The 17,846-nt window shown below is 35.3% G+C and overlaps 2 protein-coding genes across 2 annotated transcripts; both read right to left on the reverse strand.

The window, feature by feature from the left end:
* Positions 1-351: 351 nt before the first annotated feature.
* On the reverse strand, positions 352-3,846 carry LOC147482323 (uncharacterized). The gene is made up of 2 exons (XM_086578431.1): positions 1,185-3,846; positions 352-1,083 (listed from the first exon to the last, which is right to left on the reverse strand). The coding sequence occupies exons 1-2, from the start codon at positions 1,824-1,826 to the stop codon at positions 1,045-1,047; spliced, it is 681 nt and encodes a 226-aa protein (XP_086434557.1). The 5' UTR covers positions 1,827-3,846; the 3' UTR covers positions 352-1,044.
* A 2,779-nt stretch (positions 3,847-6,625) lies between these two features.
* LOC147482324 (heavy metal-associated isoprenylated plant protein 3-like) lies at positions 6,626-8,710 on the reverse strand. Its single transcript, XM_086576380.1, has 5 exons — positions 8,553-8,710; positions 8,351-8,465; positions 8,011-8,192; positions 7,408-7,495; positions 6,626-7,306 (listed from the first exon to the last, which is right to left on the reverse strand). Exons 1-5 carry the CDS (start codon positions 8,694-8,696, stop codon positions 6,906-6,908), a joined length of 930 nt encoding a protein of 309 aa, XP_086432506.1. The 5' UTR covers positions 8,697-8,710; the 3' UTR covers positions 6,626-6,905.
* Between the last annotated feature and the right edge of the window lie 9,136 nt (positions 8,711-17,846).

Here is a 17,846-nt window from a genome sequence, read left to right on the forward strand (position 1 = left end):
TTAGTCGAAGCCTACAATGTTAGGACGCGACCTAGAGAAGAATGCTCTACAAAGAGCAACATCACCACTAGAGTTCAAAGGCTATATAGCCTGGACAATGATTACCAGTTGGAACACACAACGCTATACAAGTGCAACAACATCAGGCGAGTACATTCAAAGAAATAGAAAGACCAAGGAAAATAAACATGCATAAATATAAAAGAGCGAACTGCCTGACAAGCTCAGGAAACCAATTCTCTATAGTTACCGAACTGCCTGACAAGCTTAGGAAACCAATTCTCTATAATTACCGAACTACCACTCAGGTGGAATCTAGTTCGTTCCAAAATAAAGCAGATAATAAAGGCGAACTGCCGAGGCAAGCCCATGTTATCAACTCTTAATGTATCGGGTCATAGGCCATGCAAAAATAAATAAAGGCGAACTGCCCAGGCAAACCCAGGAAACCAACTCTATTGTATCTCTACAATCAATCAAAAGAAAAGCAAATACCTCACACCTCTCAAAGAAAAAGCATCAAATAACATGTTCAAAAGTATCAACTAGCAGAGGATCCAACACAAGACTCGAGTCAGGTTCCATGGTGGTTGCAGCAGGAGGGACGACAGGGTTCAGTTCCAGCTCGCTAATAACATGAAGTGAATCAACAGGGGCAGAGGCAGCAACATAGGGCACTACATTAAGAGCATTACTTGCATCTTCGAGTGAGACGTTCTCTCGTTCACCCAAAGCCCCACATTCATGCTCTTCTCTGAGCTGCTCATACTTCTGTTCCAGCTCTTCTAACTCAAGGCACATATCATCATACGCCATCTTCGCCTGCAGCGTCACCCCCTTGCACTTCTGGGCAAAGTCGTTAGCCGTGGCTAGTTTCCCCTTTAGGTCGCTCACAATGTTGACAGCTACCGTTTTCTCTAGAGTTTCAGTGACGAGCTATGCCTTCATAACGTCCAACTCTTTTATCATAGACTCTTGAACTTGGCGAACAACCACCAGCTTGTCCCTCGAGGCCTCGAGCTCACCCTTCTCCATTTCAGCTATTTAAGCTGCCGTCTTTAACTTCTGATAACCAACTATCAGCTGCACCAAAAGAAAATCACAACATCGCACAAGTGCACAGTCAAACACAAATGGATGAAGAGATGACAAGTAAACCTAACAATGATAAATCGATCGCTTACCAAACAGTGCGCCATGTCCATAACTCTCAGATTTTGTTCTAGACCCTTGGAATCAAGATCATTTCTATCTCTATCGAGAGTTATCCCTTCCAGTAAACAAATTGTTATAGGTGCAGACAGATAGCTAATGTCTGACCTCTTCACGAACTGTTTATGCCCCGACCTCTCATTAACATACTCCAGATTGCGATCTAGAATGTCCTTACCCTTACCAGAAGAACCTTTCCCACTATCCTTGGCAACCCCTTTCTCTCTCACCCTGCTAGCAGGAGGAGCTAGAACAATTTTAGTACCACTACCACCAAGAATACTGAAATCGACCGGGGGCCTCGCCCTCGAACTGCGAGTGGTCTTTCCACCACTCTGCTCACAGCTTGCACCACCAGAGCTGCCTCCGAGCACAATCTCAGCCGCTCTCGCGACCTTAGCAGCCCTTCGATCGGGAACATCAGCCTTCCACTTCAGCGACTTACTCCACTCACGAGGAGTAAAAGAGATGTCTTCCACTACAACAGAAGTAGTCTCATGACTCCTCCCCCTTCCCCCCTCAGGTCGCCTATCCAACCCACCTCCTGCAGGTCGCCCTTGCCTAGCACGATTTCTCTCCTCCCTGGTCATAATGTCATTGTTTTCTCTGTCCATTAATAGCTCAGTTGAAGGCTCTCGAGCAGCTCGTCCACACGCCCTCTTCTTCTGGTTATACCTTTTCAACTTAACCTCGGGACCTCCCTTTTCTACAAAGTAGCTCACAACCTCAGGAAGTTTTTCTTGCTTCACAGCCCGACTTAGCCTATCAAACTTCTCAATCACACAGCGCTCAATTCGCTCTCTGACAGCGACCTCTGCAAAATAGTACAAAAATATATCAAAATCAAAGCCACCAATCTAGACATCAAGACAAAGGACAATACACTAGTACATACCAGCAAAATTGCAAATCCTAGTGTGTAAACCAAAGCCACTAGCACAAAAAATTCCAATTAGCAACAACGGCCTTCTCTTCCAAGGCTCGTTCGTTGCTTACACCATCCAAAACACTTGACTTCCCAGTCAACGTCTGTAAGCTAAAATTAGCTCTAGATCTTTTCACCGCAAAATGCTCAACAATATCTACAACACCAATGTGGTACTCACCACTCTCATTCAACAAGTCAAACTAAGCAAGCGCCAGGTATTACCAACGAACTGGTAGGGCACTTTTTCACAAAAATTCAAAAATTCACAGGTAAAGTTTGAGAACGGTATCCTCATTCTAGCTCTCAATAACCCCTCACATACAATGACCACATAACCTAGCAGTGAGAACGCGTTGCTAAAAATGTCCGCGTCATCTCCTAGTTCGTGTATTTCCAGATTGCTAACCTTTATAATGTACGCCTCCCTTAAATCTAAAAAGCTTTTTAAAGCTCGCTTATCTACTATCCTGGGTGGCAAACCACTAGAGGACGATGCAGTCCCACTATTCAAACTGCTAGCTATAGCAACAACAGAGTCAGATTTAACATCTTCCTATACATCCTCAAACCCTATCGACTGCCATATCCTTCTCTATTTTGTCATAACCCAAAGACACTTCTCAAATCTCCTCAGAACGAGTGTAATCCAAATCAGACATATCTTTTGAGATATCACAATGCAAACAACAATTACAACTAAAGATGACCTTAAAACCAAATAGAGAAAGCAATGACAAAGAAAAATAACAACAAGCAACAATGGCGGAAGAAGACTAACCTAACCCTCTCGTTTTCAGTTGGAAGCAAAGTGAGAAACCCTCAAACTCTCCCAACGCGTATGCAGCAAGCCACCTGTTCATTTTTCAAAAAATTAGAAAAGCAATCATTATCCCCTAAACCCTAGATGACACGTCTTCTGAAACCGTCGTATTTCAAAATCCCTCGAATCGAGGCGGTTATTATTCCGCACATATGCTACACACGTGCAAAAGTTTTCTCTCAGCAGCTCGTTAATACGTACTAAACGACCTACTAAGATGGGGATGTGTGAGGGAGTAATATTCAAATCCAATGAATATCACACACGTGTCCAACATATACATAACTAACAACCAATATCGTATCCTCGTCCTCAGAGCTCGCTATATAGTGACTCGATTTAGGCAAGCAACATATTCAACTCGCGTCCAGAGTGATTTCACCACCAACCGATCTCTTATACTCGACCTACGAGCTCGCTTTCAAGTGACTCGAGCCGAGTAGACGATCTCACCAAGAATCGATCTCCACAATACCCATTCCTCTCGCTCCACAACTGCTCGTAACGTAAACCTTTATTACAACTATCAAGACCACAGCTTCAGGCACGCAGCTCATTGATTCTTCATAACTCACCTTCATGGCTCATAAGTGACCTGAAAATCTGGATCTGACCTGAAGGAGAAGAGCAACGGGAACGGGCTCCTTGCCTATATAAAGACGATGAGGAACTACGTCTGACCTGATTCAAGTCTCCCCCCAGAGAGAGAGAATTTGATACGTAGGCAGTTCATCTATACGAACTCGATCAACCCTATCTAATCATCCCAATCTGCTCACTAAACCTATATTTATAAAGATTACCAAAAACATCCTTTACAAGGGTAATTTTGGAATGCTAACGAAACTAGAACAGAAATCAGACGGAGTGGGGGAATAAATCATGATGTTTATGATGTTTACAAAAAACTGGTGACAAATGTGAAAAGTTTAAACAAATTAACCCTTAAATAAACAATGAGGCACTGTATATGGAGCTTTTCACCGTAAATTTTTCTCACAGTATTTATGAACTTGAATGTCTAATATTTGAGACTACATTTTGTACCGGAAGCCCCATTTGTTGTCTGATGAACTGAAAATGCTTCCAGAGAAGAAACTCCAACTCTTTCCGACAATCAATGTTTCGTTTTCCTGTACTTAAGATAATTAACAGGGTTAACTCACATTTCCATTTCCATCTCAATTTCCATCTCAAACATGAAAAAGTGGACTTGAAAGTTTGAATTCCATTTCCATTTCCATCTCAATTTCCATCTCAAACATGAAAAAGTGGACTTGAAAGTTTGAATCTCAAAAAGGCACGTGTCTCTTTAGTAAGGTAGCATTTATACAACTCTTGTATAGATTAGCCCGCAATAATAAAAAATGTAATGCTACCACAATCTGTGTACTTAATTCAAATTTGAAGAGTAATGGTTGTTAAAAAAGCCGAAAACTTAATCAATTTGCGACCACCTAGAGTTGGTTTTTAAAAATTCCGAAACCACCTAGAGATGCTTTAACCGAAACGGGTGAAATTAACTGTTTTTAATTTTCTCGGTTCGGTTTCAGTTCTCAAAAAATAAAACCGATTTATTAGGTTCAATTTTTCGATTTAGGGGTTCGGTTAATCGATATAAACCGAACCAAACTGGGTGCTATATATATATATATATATATATATATATATATATATATATATTTTAAAGTTTTTTTTTTATTACTGGGAGCTAAATGATTCATGTTATTGAGTACTTGAATATTTGTTTTTGTGATTGGCATTATAACTTGTAAACATATTTAAATTTGCATCAATACTATTCAATATATTTATTAAAATTCACTTGGCGGTGATCAAGGGGCTTCAATTTGAAGCTTGATAGAAAGTTCAAATAGCAAGGCCCAAACCGACAACCGAACCGAAACTGAATTGAATTTCATCTCGATTTTGTTTAAATTCAATTTGGTTTCGGTTTAGACTTTTAGAAAATCGAATATATCGGTTCGATCTATGATTTCTATAGAAACCGGTAAAAACCAGATCGAAAACAGCCCTACTGATAAGTGCGCACATAACTACACATTTGTCAATGTAAAAAACGTACAACTTACCAAAGACTACATATAAGAACATCTCTAGGTGGAAGTATCACCTGCACATTTGCCTCAACAATTCGGAATTTCGCGAAAAACCATTTCTAGGTGGATGTATCACCTGTTTAGCCGCATCCGTTGATGCAAATTTGTGGGTTTAGATGCGGATGCGGCGCGACAGTGGTAATATCGCGTGTGTTCTTTTTTTGACTTTTTCAATTTGGCACAACAGTGGGAATGTTGTGTGAGTTTTTTTTTTTTTTTTTTTCAACCTGAGGCGATAGTATCAATGTCGCGCAAGATACCCTATTCCAAATTTGCAGCTGTTATTTGCCGCCACCTAGAGTTGGTCAAATTTTGCTCAAACATGTTGGTGATACTACCACCACCTAAAGATGCTCTAAGCACCATTATTTGTGATCCATTACCGTTGATTGCATGCATGTTTCTCTAAAATTAAAATAAAATATTCAACAAATTATTTATGTGCTACAATTGTATACATAGGCGTTGTTCCAAAACAATTACTCAAGGCAGCTAATGCTAAATGCCTGAATCTAGATATCTCCACTAGGGGAAAAGGAAAGCCCTAGTCTTCACCTAATTAGACTAAACTTGTACATCAAAATTCGATCATATTGTCTTAATATATACTAGATCTCTAATCAAATTTATTCCAAAAGGTCTGGATATGCATTCACTTTGGCTATAGAATCTCTTTTAGTGTATATATATATAAGTGGATTCTATTACCAACCAATTCACTAACTAAAACATAATTTACAAGGCATGCAGGTTTATGCAGTGCCATATACTACCATCCCAGCCGTATATTCCCTATTCTTATACACAGTTCTTCTACAATATACCCACTCTCCAAATTTTAAACTTTGGAAATGCTCATATTCTGTATCAGTTCATTGACCAAAACCTAAGCTGATTAGGTAGACTATTCTCCAGTTTCCTTATATGCACCAACATTCACATATTTTATTTTGATCCATTTTCCAAGCATGCATGTTCAATGCTGGTTGCTGAGTTAAAGTTTTGGACATATCCACCACTATTGCAGAAGAAAACCAGCAAATGCGGCGTAGTGGTAGGACAAAAAGATCATTCCAGAGTCCTTAAGCGTACCTTGTACTATAAACAAACAGGAACACAACGTCCTTGTGTTCCTTCACACCTCAAAATGACAAAATGCCAGCTTGTCTGATCCATGATCATCTCTGAAAATCCCGGCCACTTCCCTCTACTGATTCTTGGAAATCCATGGACTCAATGGCCAGGATCCATTTAATCAAAATATTGATCAGCAAAAACAAATGGAGAGCCATTGGATTAAGAGCAGGTACTGGGGCCACTAAGCAAGCAAAGGCCAAAGGGATTTGGATGACAAAAACCAGAAAATGTACACTGCAAGTCTGCAAGCTCTTCAAAGAAGAGCACGCCTTGTAAGCTGTAAGTTTGTAACACACAGCATTTCATTTTAATACAATAGTAACTTGGTAAGAATAAGCGAGTATAACACAAATAAGACAAGAAAAAGATGCAATTATCTCACTTCAGAAATCAAAATCAGAAACTTCATTTGCAAAATATAAACAGATCATATATTCTCATTGATATTCATATTCAACCATAAGTCCATAATGAGTTAATGACCACAAAAGATATATCCCAAAAATGAATTAATTAACCAACAACGAATTTCAGCCCCAAAATTAAAAGAACATTAAGCCATGCTACTAAACACTATCCGTTGGATCGGAGAGTTCATCCTAACCTACTGAGTATTTTTAGATGATTTTCAGTTATCGTCTATGTAATTTCACTCTTATTTACATTTCTCCTTTTGCCATATCATAATTCACATGATGGAGCAAGCATTGGGATTTTCATCACTGAAAATCTGAGGTGCATGAACATACTCAACAACAAACCCATTTCCATAGTTATACCCATACCCGTGCTCATTTCCCTGCCCATAGTACTCCAGTTTGTTTCCTTCCATTTTCCCACCCTCTTTCTTTCCACCATCCCCTTTTCCTCCTGCTTCTTTCTTGTCGCCTTCATCTTTCTTATCGCCTCCACCAGCTTCTTTCTTGTCACCACCCCCTTCTTTTTTGTCTCCCTCTTCTTTCTTAGGTGGAACAATGTCAACACTTCTCTTGAGCTTTTCTTTCAAGTAAGGTTGAAGAGCCTTCATGTCCATAATACCCTTCACAGTCACCAAATCCTTCTGACTATCAATTGCAACATCATAAACACCTGCAACCCCAATAATGAACAGAGATGTTAATGACTAAACAACCGATCAATTAAGATAATTAAGTTTATCTACCATTTAGTTAGCTGACATGAAATTTTACCTTTGAACTTGGATATAATCTTGCGAATCCTCTGAGTGCACCCATCACAATGCAATCTGATCTTCAGCACCACTGTTTGCACCGAGGGCTAATAAGACATCAAAATAAAACCATAATCAGAATTGATCAAAAAGCAAAAATAATTTATTAGAAAGCAAACAAACAAACAAAAACACTAGTGTACAACTTGTACTGCAGGAAACAGTCTCTGTGGACTGTGGTACTACACTACCACAATGCATAGCGCACTCTTGAGTCTTTGCCAGCAGCTAGCGAATTTTAATACATCCCCCAACCAAACAAAACTTTCCCCATCAAAAAGTAAGTCATAGCTCAAAACTAACTAACAGCCTGGTACAGCAGATACATAACTTTCCCTACTCCAGGACCACGTGGCAGTACATACTTAATTTCCCTACTCCTGGAACTACAAAATCATCACTGAACAAACAGAAACCCACTTGCCTAAAACGAACAAACCAAAAAAATAGGAAATTCTGATACAGATTTCAGGTGATTACTAAATTTTCCACCAGTTGTTGAGAACATGAACAAACAAGGCGCACGTTAGTAAAAAAATAAAATAAAAATAAAAATACATACCTCTTTCTTTTTCTCATCACCATCCTTTTTCTCGCCTCCTTCTTGTTTCTTGGGTTGTGGAGAGATAAGTTCCACCTTCTTATGAGTCTTATGCTCGATTCTCTCTCGTAGTTTTGTTGGGTCAACTTTCCCTTTCACAGTCAGTTTGTTTGTTGAACTGTCTCCTTCTACCGTCTCCACACCTTCATCAACACAAAACAAAAATAAAAAAAAATGTTAAAAAGGAGAGAAGGAGTAATCTCTAATGTCTCTAACATACACCATTAAGAGACACCGAAAACAAGTGAGAAAACAGAGTAATGGGGCTAGTTTTAAGAGAGAGAGAAAAAAAACAACATACCATCATATTTCTTAACAGACTTTTTAATCTTCTTAGCACAACCATCACAATGCATATCCACCTTATACACAATAGTTATAGACCCACCACCTTCCTGTTTCTTCTCTCCTTCTTTCTGCAAAAACCCAAACATTATTTTTCAAGCTCTAATGAACAATAATATAACAAAAGGGGGGTTTTAGATAAAGAGTAACTAGTTTACCTCTCCCATTGCCTTTGTTTTTTTGTTAGAATCGAAACTGATTTTTTTTTCCTTCTTCCACTTTCTAAATTGGAGATTCTGTTTGCTTTTGATGCAAAGGTGTGAATAAATAGGCAAAGGATGTATGTATGTCTGAAAAAGCATGTATGTATGTATGTTCATGTCATGTCACGCGTGTGATATCTGCCGCCGTGTTGGACTAACGGCTGTTTGTTTTTTTAGAAGACACGACCTTGTTTCGGTTTTGTCTTATCTTTCTAGTTTGGGTTTGAACCGACTGCTTTACCCTGATATATATATATATATAAGTTTGTTTTTGTTGGGCCGAAATGGAATTTTGTGACTTATTGACCAAGAAAGTGTTTTTTCTTCAATTATTAAGCTCGTCCAATTCGTCTGACTGTGACCTACCGTTGTGTATGATGGTAAATTTTAGGGCTTACCAATTTTGTTGTGGGGGATCCATTTAAAATTTCTTTCGGATTGAAATTTTGTGACGAGTTGAGCCATTGAAAATGTAGATATATATTTGGTATCCACATAGGCTAAATGTATATCTAATGTCACTAAACGCGGCAATGTATTTCGTTACCCTCAAAGACACTGATGATATAAATTTATGTCTTGGTCCATTTGATAATTAAAACGGTTGTAACGAATCACTATTAGAAATTACTTTGTTTTTTTTATGTGACAACACCCAAAAATTAGCTTACTAATTTATTATTATTTTTTTACCAAGCCTGTTTTAAATGAGATCAACCCCCAGACCTCTGGTATTATCACCCAAAGATTTTACCGACTTTGCTAGTCGGCACCTGCAGCTTACTAAATCGATCAGCAACTTGATGACAGGCAATTTGCATTTAGGAATGAACTAGATTTTGAACCGAGCATACGCCCGACTCTATTAGATATTTTGCGTGTTGAAAAAGGCTTTACAAATTCTCTCTATGAGCTTGTGCAGTTTACGCACTAATCGGGAGCAAATCGCTCCAAAAGCTTATAGCGATTAATCGGAATTAATCGCCTTAGTTAACTTATAATACATATGTCACATATAAGTGATATAACAACCTAAAACAAAATAAAGTAAAAAAACTACAAGCCTGAGTGGTGGAGTACTAGCTAGCCTAAGAGTTTTTTTGGTGGCTTTTCACTTTTTACGGTTTTGATTATTTTCTCGGTGAAGTGAAACGTTTTCAATATATAGATTCGTGGAATTTTCTTTTTTGTGGTTTTGTGTGGGCTTATATATATATATAAACCTATTAATCAACGCTTTTTTTATACCGATTTTCTGATTAATCGCCGATTAAGCGGAAGAAATTGCTCGTTTTATGGCACCCGCTCAAACCTCTAAATTTTTTCTTGATCGGATTGGTCGAGGGGCGCATAGCGCTTATGCGCCGCTTAATAAGCGCTTAAACTGCCCAGCTATGAGCAGCCACTCACGCACTTGCCCACATAGAGATAGAATTGATATGGCCTCTTAAACTCTAGCTTGTATATTGGTTTATTAGATTGTCAGTGATTTAGCAATCTTCAGTTCCCGGCTTAAACCATCTTTCAAATCACTAAAAGCTTGTATCATGCACCACAACGAAATCTATAAATTTTTAATTAATCAACTCAATATTGGATATGAGAATAGGTTAAGGCATGAGTTCTTAAAACTAAGCTAAGATGTACTCTACTAATAAAACTTTCAGGGTCTAACTCTTGAGATTAATACACGGAGGAGGAATATTATACCAATAATTATTGTTTGATGCATCGTTTTAACGCATATAACACTGTTTAAAATAAGTACCTTTAAGGCTTTGACTTGTTTTGGTCCAAAGCTAATATATGAACCATTAAAGCACGCAGTTGAGGTGTTTTATGGAAGTAGCAAGCAGGTCGACAAGTTGAGTTATTGTATTAAGTTGACATTGATACGCCTGAAACTTCACAACATCCCACTAAATTTAATTTTGATCAGTAGCACATAGCACCATAACACATCATCTTTCGTGGTTCATATCTTCACAAAAAAATCTTAACAAACTTAATGTTGTGTTTCCTAGAATGGATCATTCCACTTAGTATAGCTGCTTCCATATGTGTTTTAGTAAATGACTATAATCCATTAATCCATTGATATATATCTCTCATGCATGTTCATCATTCAAGGTTCTCAAAACGTCATTTATATGAATATTAAGTTCCTCTTCAGATTGAAGTTAGTCCTTGAAAGAATCAAAATAATGCGTGATATGAGCCTCCTTTGATTTAGATGAATACACACATTACTTTGAACTCTTACCACAACTTAATTAAGAGTGTCAAATCCATGCATAATTTTAAATATACTACAAAAAAAGTTAAATGCTAGATTTTTTAACCCTTTTACAAACTGCACTAACAGACATCCCAAATAGTATAAAGATAAAGAGATGAACATGACTTTATAATTTTTTTGGTTGTTTGAAATTAAATCTACGTATATTGCTCCTAATTTTGTTAATATCAATTCCAAAGTAATTAATTCATTTCCGTAATAATTCTTGTATTAGAGATCTTAATTATAAATATTTTCCTTCCTAATATATAACACTCCATCGAAATTCTGGAGTAAATACAGTTATTAGTTTCCTAATTTTTTGCTCCTTCAATTAGAAAATGTTACCTATAATTGAAATGGGACTTTTAAACAAAAACTATTTGGATATTCATAACTTCACAAATAATTCTGTTACAAATCAACTATTTTTTAGCAATGGATCTTCATAACTTCACTGAGAATTCTGTTACAAATCACTTATTTTTTAGCAATTTTTTTATTTGGTAAAATATATATGAAGTTGAAATATACTCAAACTCTTCAAAGAGGCATTGCAGGCTATTAAAAATGTTATGAGAGAGAGAGAGAGAGAGTACAAAAAATCCAACTTTCAACAAGAGATTAACCAAAATTCACATGCATTTATATTATGTATATATATATATATATATATATATATATAATATAACCAAACATTTGCTGAACATCGACGATTGTGTTGATGACAATAAAGGTAAATATCTTGGAGGTTATGTAATAAGGGTTGCTCTGTGTCAATTATTTTTACCTGGATGTACATAATTAATTAATTACCTTATTCAAAAAGAATGGCCGGCTCGCTAACTGCTGATCTCATGGCTGATGTATTCACTATAAGAGTTTGAAATGAAGAAAGCCATTGGGGTGAACATCCATGGTCTTAATTGGGAAAACTAGGACGCCCATATGGATAATCATCTAGCAGTGACGTTGAAAAATGAATTTGAAACATAAAGACTAGAAAAAAGTTGAAAGTGATATCATTGAAGAAATATTGAGCTTAAAGGCGACTTTCAAGTTAGAGATTGCCACACAAATCCTTGGGCTCCAAAATATGTCAGCTGATTGGATGACAAAATGTGCATGCAGATTCAGTAACAACATGGAGTGGCATGATAACTTTCCACCCGACACCCAAGTATTGCTCCTTTTGATTAGGAAAAGGCAACCTCAAGCCCTTGGAAGTATAGAGCAAATGTGAAGGATGCGAAGGGATTTGTTTGGACAAGAGTCGTTGAAAAGAAGTAGAGCTATTTTGTAACAAGGCAAATTTTCAGTAAGTAATGGAAATAACCGTTACTCTTTAAGTAACAGATATATCCATTGCTTATGACTTTAAACGTTACTTAAAGTTCATAATTAATATCTAATTCAACTAGCTTCCGAATATGTCCTATGAACGGGTGCCGTTATAAAAGTATTAGCATGCAGCTATGCATAACTATGAGATATGAATATTATATTGACCACTTATCCAAATTTCTTGCAATGTGAAAATCCCATTTTCAATCAAAAGAAAGAACCTACTCTGATAAAACCCTTTGACTTTTTTTTTATTGTTTAATTAATAATATAAATTTGATTGAAGTTTTGGGAGAATGCCCAAAGAGGCAAAGATCACATTGACGTTAATTGAATAGCAAAACATTACGATAAACACCATTTTAAATACAAAACTATACTTGTCAAGATATTCCCATTATATATGATACAACTATGTTTTGAGATTAGTTCGATGCATTTGAATCCAATTTCCGAATTTCCGTTAATTATTCCTTGAGGTAAGTTCGATGTATTTATATCATGTTGCCAATTTCCGATTAATTATTCTTTGGGGATAGTTCGATCAATTTGCATTTAGTTTATGATTTTCCACTAAATATTTTTTTAGGTTAGTTCGTTGCATTTGCATCAAGTTTTCGATTCCCCGTTAATTATATACTTTGAGGTTAGAATAAACCTTCAATCATGAAGAACAATTCATTTAGAATAAATATTCAATAACAATCTCCCTCTAAAGATGAACAATGAAGGCTTAGTTACCAAAAAAAATGAAGGCTTAGTTGCCTTTATATAATAACCAATGTTTCTAATTCTATTTAGAAACCAAAATTGAAATCTTACTAATTAACCTAAATCTAGAACAAATAAGAAACTCTACTAATTCAATATATAAGACTACTAATAATATAATTAGAAGTTTCTATGCCCATGCATTATACTCCCCTGCTTAAAAGAAACTCGTCCTCGAGTTTGGTTGCATGTAGACTTTCCTGTTAATTATTTTTTGAGGTTTGTTCAATGCATTTGCATCCAATTGCCGATTTTCCGTTAATTACTTTTAGAGGTTAGTTGGATGCAATCGCGTCCAATTTTCGATTTTCCATTAGTAATTCAAGGTGGTGTGTAATAGGGGTGGGCAATGGGCCGGGTCGGGCTAGCCCGGCCCTAAACATTTAAAGCCCTTAAGATATTAGGGCCGGGTCGGCCCGCCCTAAAGTCAGCATAGGGCGGGGTTGGGCCGGGTCACAAGTCGAAAACCTCAAGCCTTTTTTAAAGGCTTTAGGGGTCGGGCTTTAAGGCAACCTATATATTTTCTTTTTTTACTACATCAGTTTTAAAACTCATTTATATTACAAAAAAATGTACAATAATCTACAAACTCAAAGTCCAACCAATCTAGTAATAATCCCAGATAAGTCCAAAAATTTAAAATGCACATCCACAATCTAATGAATCAAGTACATCGAGAGTTCGGAATTTGTTCTTCCTTGTACTCAAACCTCACTAAAATTACATTTAACATTGAAATACATAGACAAATAATTATATTATCATTTTAAAGGAAGAAGTAATATATATAAAGAAGAAACATAATAGTTTTGGTTAAGGGTCATGGAAGTTGTTAAACTATTTGTAATATCATAAATTATTTCTATAATAGATTCAAACAAATATAATATTACCTTTCTTCTAATTTAAAAGTGATTCAAGCTTTGTATATGTAAATGAAAATATTGGCTTTTGAACAAGTGATGGAGAAATGTTTGAGATTACAAATGTCATTTTTCTGACAAAGGTTGTTTTTTGGTTTCTATGTTACAAATGTCCGCTTCAGATTTTGCTTTAATGGTGTGGAAGGAAATCTTTAGTTTTAGACTTGGCTTGGATGTGAATAAAAATATAATTTATAAGAAATAAGTGAGAAAAGAAATTGAGAATAATAAGTTATGGACTTTGACTTGATGATCAAAGGAATAAAGTCTTATTTTTATTAGGCTAGTGCTCATTGTTCTTCATGGTTAAGTTGACAAGTTTTTGTTATATAAAACAAGTTATTGGAAGTACCCTTGGGTGTAAGTGATAAATTACAAAGGACAATGTTATTTTAATTGAAAATATTTAACAAAGAGTTGGACAATTATGGTATGTGTATTTATAGTGAAAGTATGAAACAGGGCCGGTTAGGGCTTGGTTAGGGCTTGGTTAGGGTCGGCCTATGTTTTAGAATCTTAGCCCTAGCCCCTCATAGAAGCATTAGGGCGGGCGGGCCCTAACCCTAAACTCTTGAGGGCTTTAGTTGTGAGGGCTTTATAGGGCTTAGGGTCGGGTCGGTCAGGGCCGGGTTAGGGTCGTTAGGGCCAAATTCCCACCCCTAGTGTGTAATACCTAAGTCAATTAATCCTTCTGTTGTTTCCTTGCAAACATGGCTTAAAAAATTATCATACAAGTACATGATTCACTATGTTGGATCATAAAACAATTTCCAATTTTCGATTTTCAGTTAATTATTCTTTAAAGTTAGTTCATTATATTCTCATCCGACCTATTTCGGATTTTCCATTAATTATTCTTTGAGATTAGTTTAATGCATTTGCATCATGTTGCCAATTCCCAATTAGTTATTTTTTAGGATAGTTCGATTCATTTGCATCTAATTTCTAATTCCCCGTTAAATATTCTTTGAGGTTAGTTCGATGTATTTGCATATAGTTTCCGATTTTCTATTAATTATTCATTGAGGTTAGTTCCATGCAATTGCATATATCTAGCTTCTGATTTTCCGTTAATTATGTTTTGAAGTTAGTTTGGAGTATTTGCATACAATTTTCGATTTTTCTTTGAGGTTAAATTGAAGCATCCACATCCAGTTTCTAATTTCCTGTTAATTATTCTTTGAAGTTAGTTCAATGCAATTACACCTAGTTTTTTATTTCTCATTAATCATTCTTTTAGGTTTGTTCAATGCAGTTGCATCCATTTTTGGATTTCCAGTTAATTATTTTTTGAGGTTAGTTAGATGCATTTGCATCCAATTTGTGATTTCTCATTAGTTATTCAAGATTTAAAGGTGGTGTGTAATACCAACTTCTATTGATTCTTCTGTAGTTTCCTTACAAACTTGACATAAAAAAATGTATTATACATGATTCACTAAGTGTGATCATAAAAGATTATCCAATTTCTGATTTTCTGTTAATTATTCTTTTAGATTAGTACAATGTATTTGCATATAGTTTTCGATCTCCCATTAATTATTATTTGTTGTTAGTTCCATGCAGTTGCGTCCCGTTTCCAATATCCCATTAATTATTTTTTGAGGTTCAGTTGTATCCAGTTTCGATTTCACATTAATTATCTTTTGAGATTAGTTTAATGCATTTGCATCTTGTTGCTGATTTTTCGTTAATTATTCTTTGAAGTTAGTTTGATGCATTTGCTACCAGTTTATGATTTGTTGTTAATTATTTTTTTAGGTTAGATCGATGCATTTACATCCAATTTTCGATTTTCTGTTAATTTTTTTTTCTTTGAAGTTAGTTTAATTCATTTCCATCCAGTTTTTTATTTCATGTTAATTATTCTATAAGGATATTTCAATAAAGTTGCATCCAGTTTCTAAATTCCCGTTAATTATTTTGTGAGGTTAGTTCAATACATTTGCATCCAGTTTCTAATTTTCTATTATTTAATTTTTGGTGTTAGTTCCAAGCAGTTGGGTCCAGTTTTTGATTTGGTGTTAATTATGTTTTTAGATTAGTTCGATACGTTTGTTTTTAGTTTTCAATTTTCTGTTAATTATTCTTAGAGGTTAGATCGATGCATTCACATCCAGTTTCTGATTTCCCATTAATTATTTTTAGTTTTCAATTTCCTGTTAATTATTCTTTGAAGTTAGTTCAATGCAGTTGCATCAATTATTTAGCTTGCTCATGTCATTGATAGTTCCCCGCTGATCCAAAAGAAAACCCCACCTTACATCCAAATCTAAACATTCTTGGAGCATTATGTGATAGTTCTCTTTTTGGTATAATATTTTAATAGGTTATGGACTATCAGTACATAGTAACATGTGATTAGCATCGATAGTCTACACACTACAAAGAGATTTGGGCCTTCTATAAATTTGAGAATAATAATGTTTCGTATTTTACTTAATATGTTTTGCAAAATCTACATGTCTTAGAAGTTATCATTTTCTCCTAACAATCATTAGTTATTTTCATTATTATTGTGTTTTGTTGTCATCATATAAAAACACGTGATTGACATTTTCCCTTGACATTGAGGATATATAACATGATATTGCTACTAAAAATATAAGTATCAGGACAGTGAAATCACCATGTCACAAACATGATCATCTACCTTGTTGAACTCGGCCTTAATATTTAAATACTGAACATTGTCCGGGCTGAATGTCTCTCGAACATACTACTTAACTTCTGTAACCATATTACCTATTACTGTTAGAACTTATTGGTACTCGAAACACGTTTATAATTGATCTAACTTTAATAACAACAATTTTTAGTGCAAAAAAAAAAAAAAAAAAAAAAAAAAATAACTCTCTGATATAGGGGTTTTGTTTATTTGGGTTATTTTCTACTTGGGTTTTCTAGGGTTTATCTAGCTAAATTTCTAATTTAGAAGAAAATTTGGGAAATAGTGTTTTTGTGGGACTTTTCGTTAAATCCCATTACGTGGATAATGGAAACTCCTAATTTGGAATTCATTTTTTTTTTTCTTTCTTAATTAGTATTAGAGTTTACAAAAAATTGGAGACTCTGTGAAGCCTTGAAAAATAGAGCCAAGAAGGTATAGCTATAATATATATCTAAGGATAATATTTTAAACTTATGTTGGGATATGCTAACACTTATATCCGTGAGAAATGGAGAAAAATATGCAATGTAATATAAATAAATAATAATAATAAAAACAAAAAACCCACGAGACCGGACAATATTTCTAATTTTCATGTTTCCCCTTTTATTTTTTCGGCTAACACTTAATCAATCAACATAGTTTCGCCTCTTTCATAGTTATGGGAACAAGTAAAAACAAACTCTCTCTAAGAACCCTAACTCCTTCTGAAAGCATTTTTGGTTTTTCTCATCTTCTCCAATTTTCCACCGTCTAAAACCCCAAGTTAGTGAGGTGGGACTCTCTCGATTTCGATTTGGAACATGTTTTTACGTACTGATTTCAAAATTAATTTTACCGATTGAAAAAGCTTGTTTTTTTACCAATTTAATCAATGTTTTCTATCTCTCATTCTCTTGGTTTATTTGTAGAATTCCGGTGGACAGATCAAAAGTGGGAGTTCAAAATCGGGTAAGCTCCTCAATTGGTGCTTCCTCTATTAATTTTATTAATCTTTTCTAATTTTCTATTAGTTAATGTTAGGATTTCTATTAGACAAAGAATCTACTGTTTTTCATTGTTGTAAGATATGGAATTTTGATTTTTAGTTGATTAATGAACTCAAAGAGGGACCGTTAGTATTCGTCTGGTTGTTTGAATTTGAAAAAAAGAGAGGTGTTTTTCATTATGTTTTGCATGTACTGAATAATAGTGGCAGTTGAGTAATTTTTTTTAAGAGAAGCAATACTGAAAAATGACTTTAAGGCTTGAACAAGTAATGA

Source organism: Coptis chinensis, chromosome 8 (genome assembly GCF_015680905.1).
Source record: "Coptis chinensis isolate HL-2020 chromosome 8, ASM1568090v1, whole genome shotgun sequence".
NCBI classification, from domain to species: domain Eukaryota; kingdom Viridiplantae; phylum Streptophyta; class Magnoliopsida; order Ranunculales; family Ranunculaceae; genus Coptis; species Coptis chinensis.

What these genes read in the sequence shown, in the direction of transcription:
- LOC147482323 (XM_086578431.1), bottom strand. Translation starts at nt 1,826, where the DNA reads ATGGACAGAGAAAACAATGACATTATGACCAGGGAGGAGAGAAATCGT. An exon ending in TGGACATGGCGCACTGTTTG is followed by an intron (nt 1,084 to 1,184) that starts GTAAGCGATCGA and finishes CTTTTGGTGCAG; the next exon opens with CTGATAGTTGGTTATCAGAA.
- LOC147482324 (XM_086576380.1), bottom strand. Translation starts at nt 8,696, where the DNA reads ATGCTTTTTCAGACATACATACATCCTTTGCCTATTTATTCACACCTT. An exon ending in AAACAAAGGCAATGGGAGAG is followed by an intron (nt 8,466 to 8,552) that starts GTAAACTAGTTA and finishes GGGTTTTTGCAG; the next exon opens with AAAGAAGGAGAGAAGAAACA. An exon ending in GTCTGTTAAGAAATATGATG is followed by an intron (nt 8,193 to 8,350) that starts GTATGTTGTTTT and finishes GTGTTGATGAAG; the next exon opens with GTGTGGAGACGGTAGAAGGA.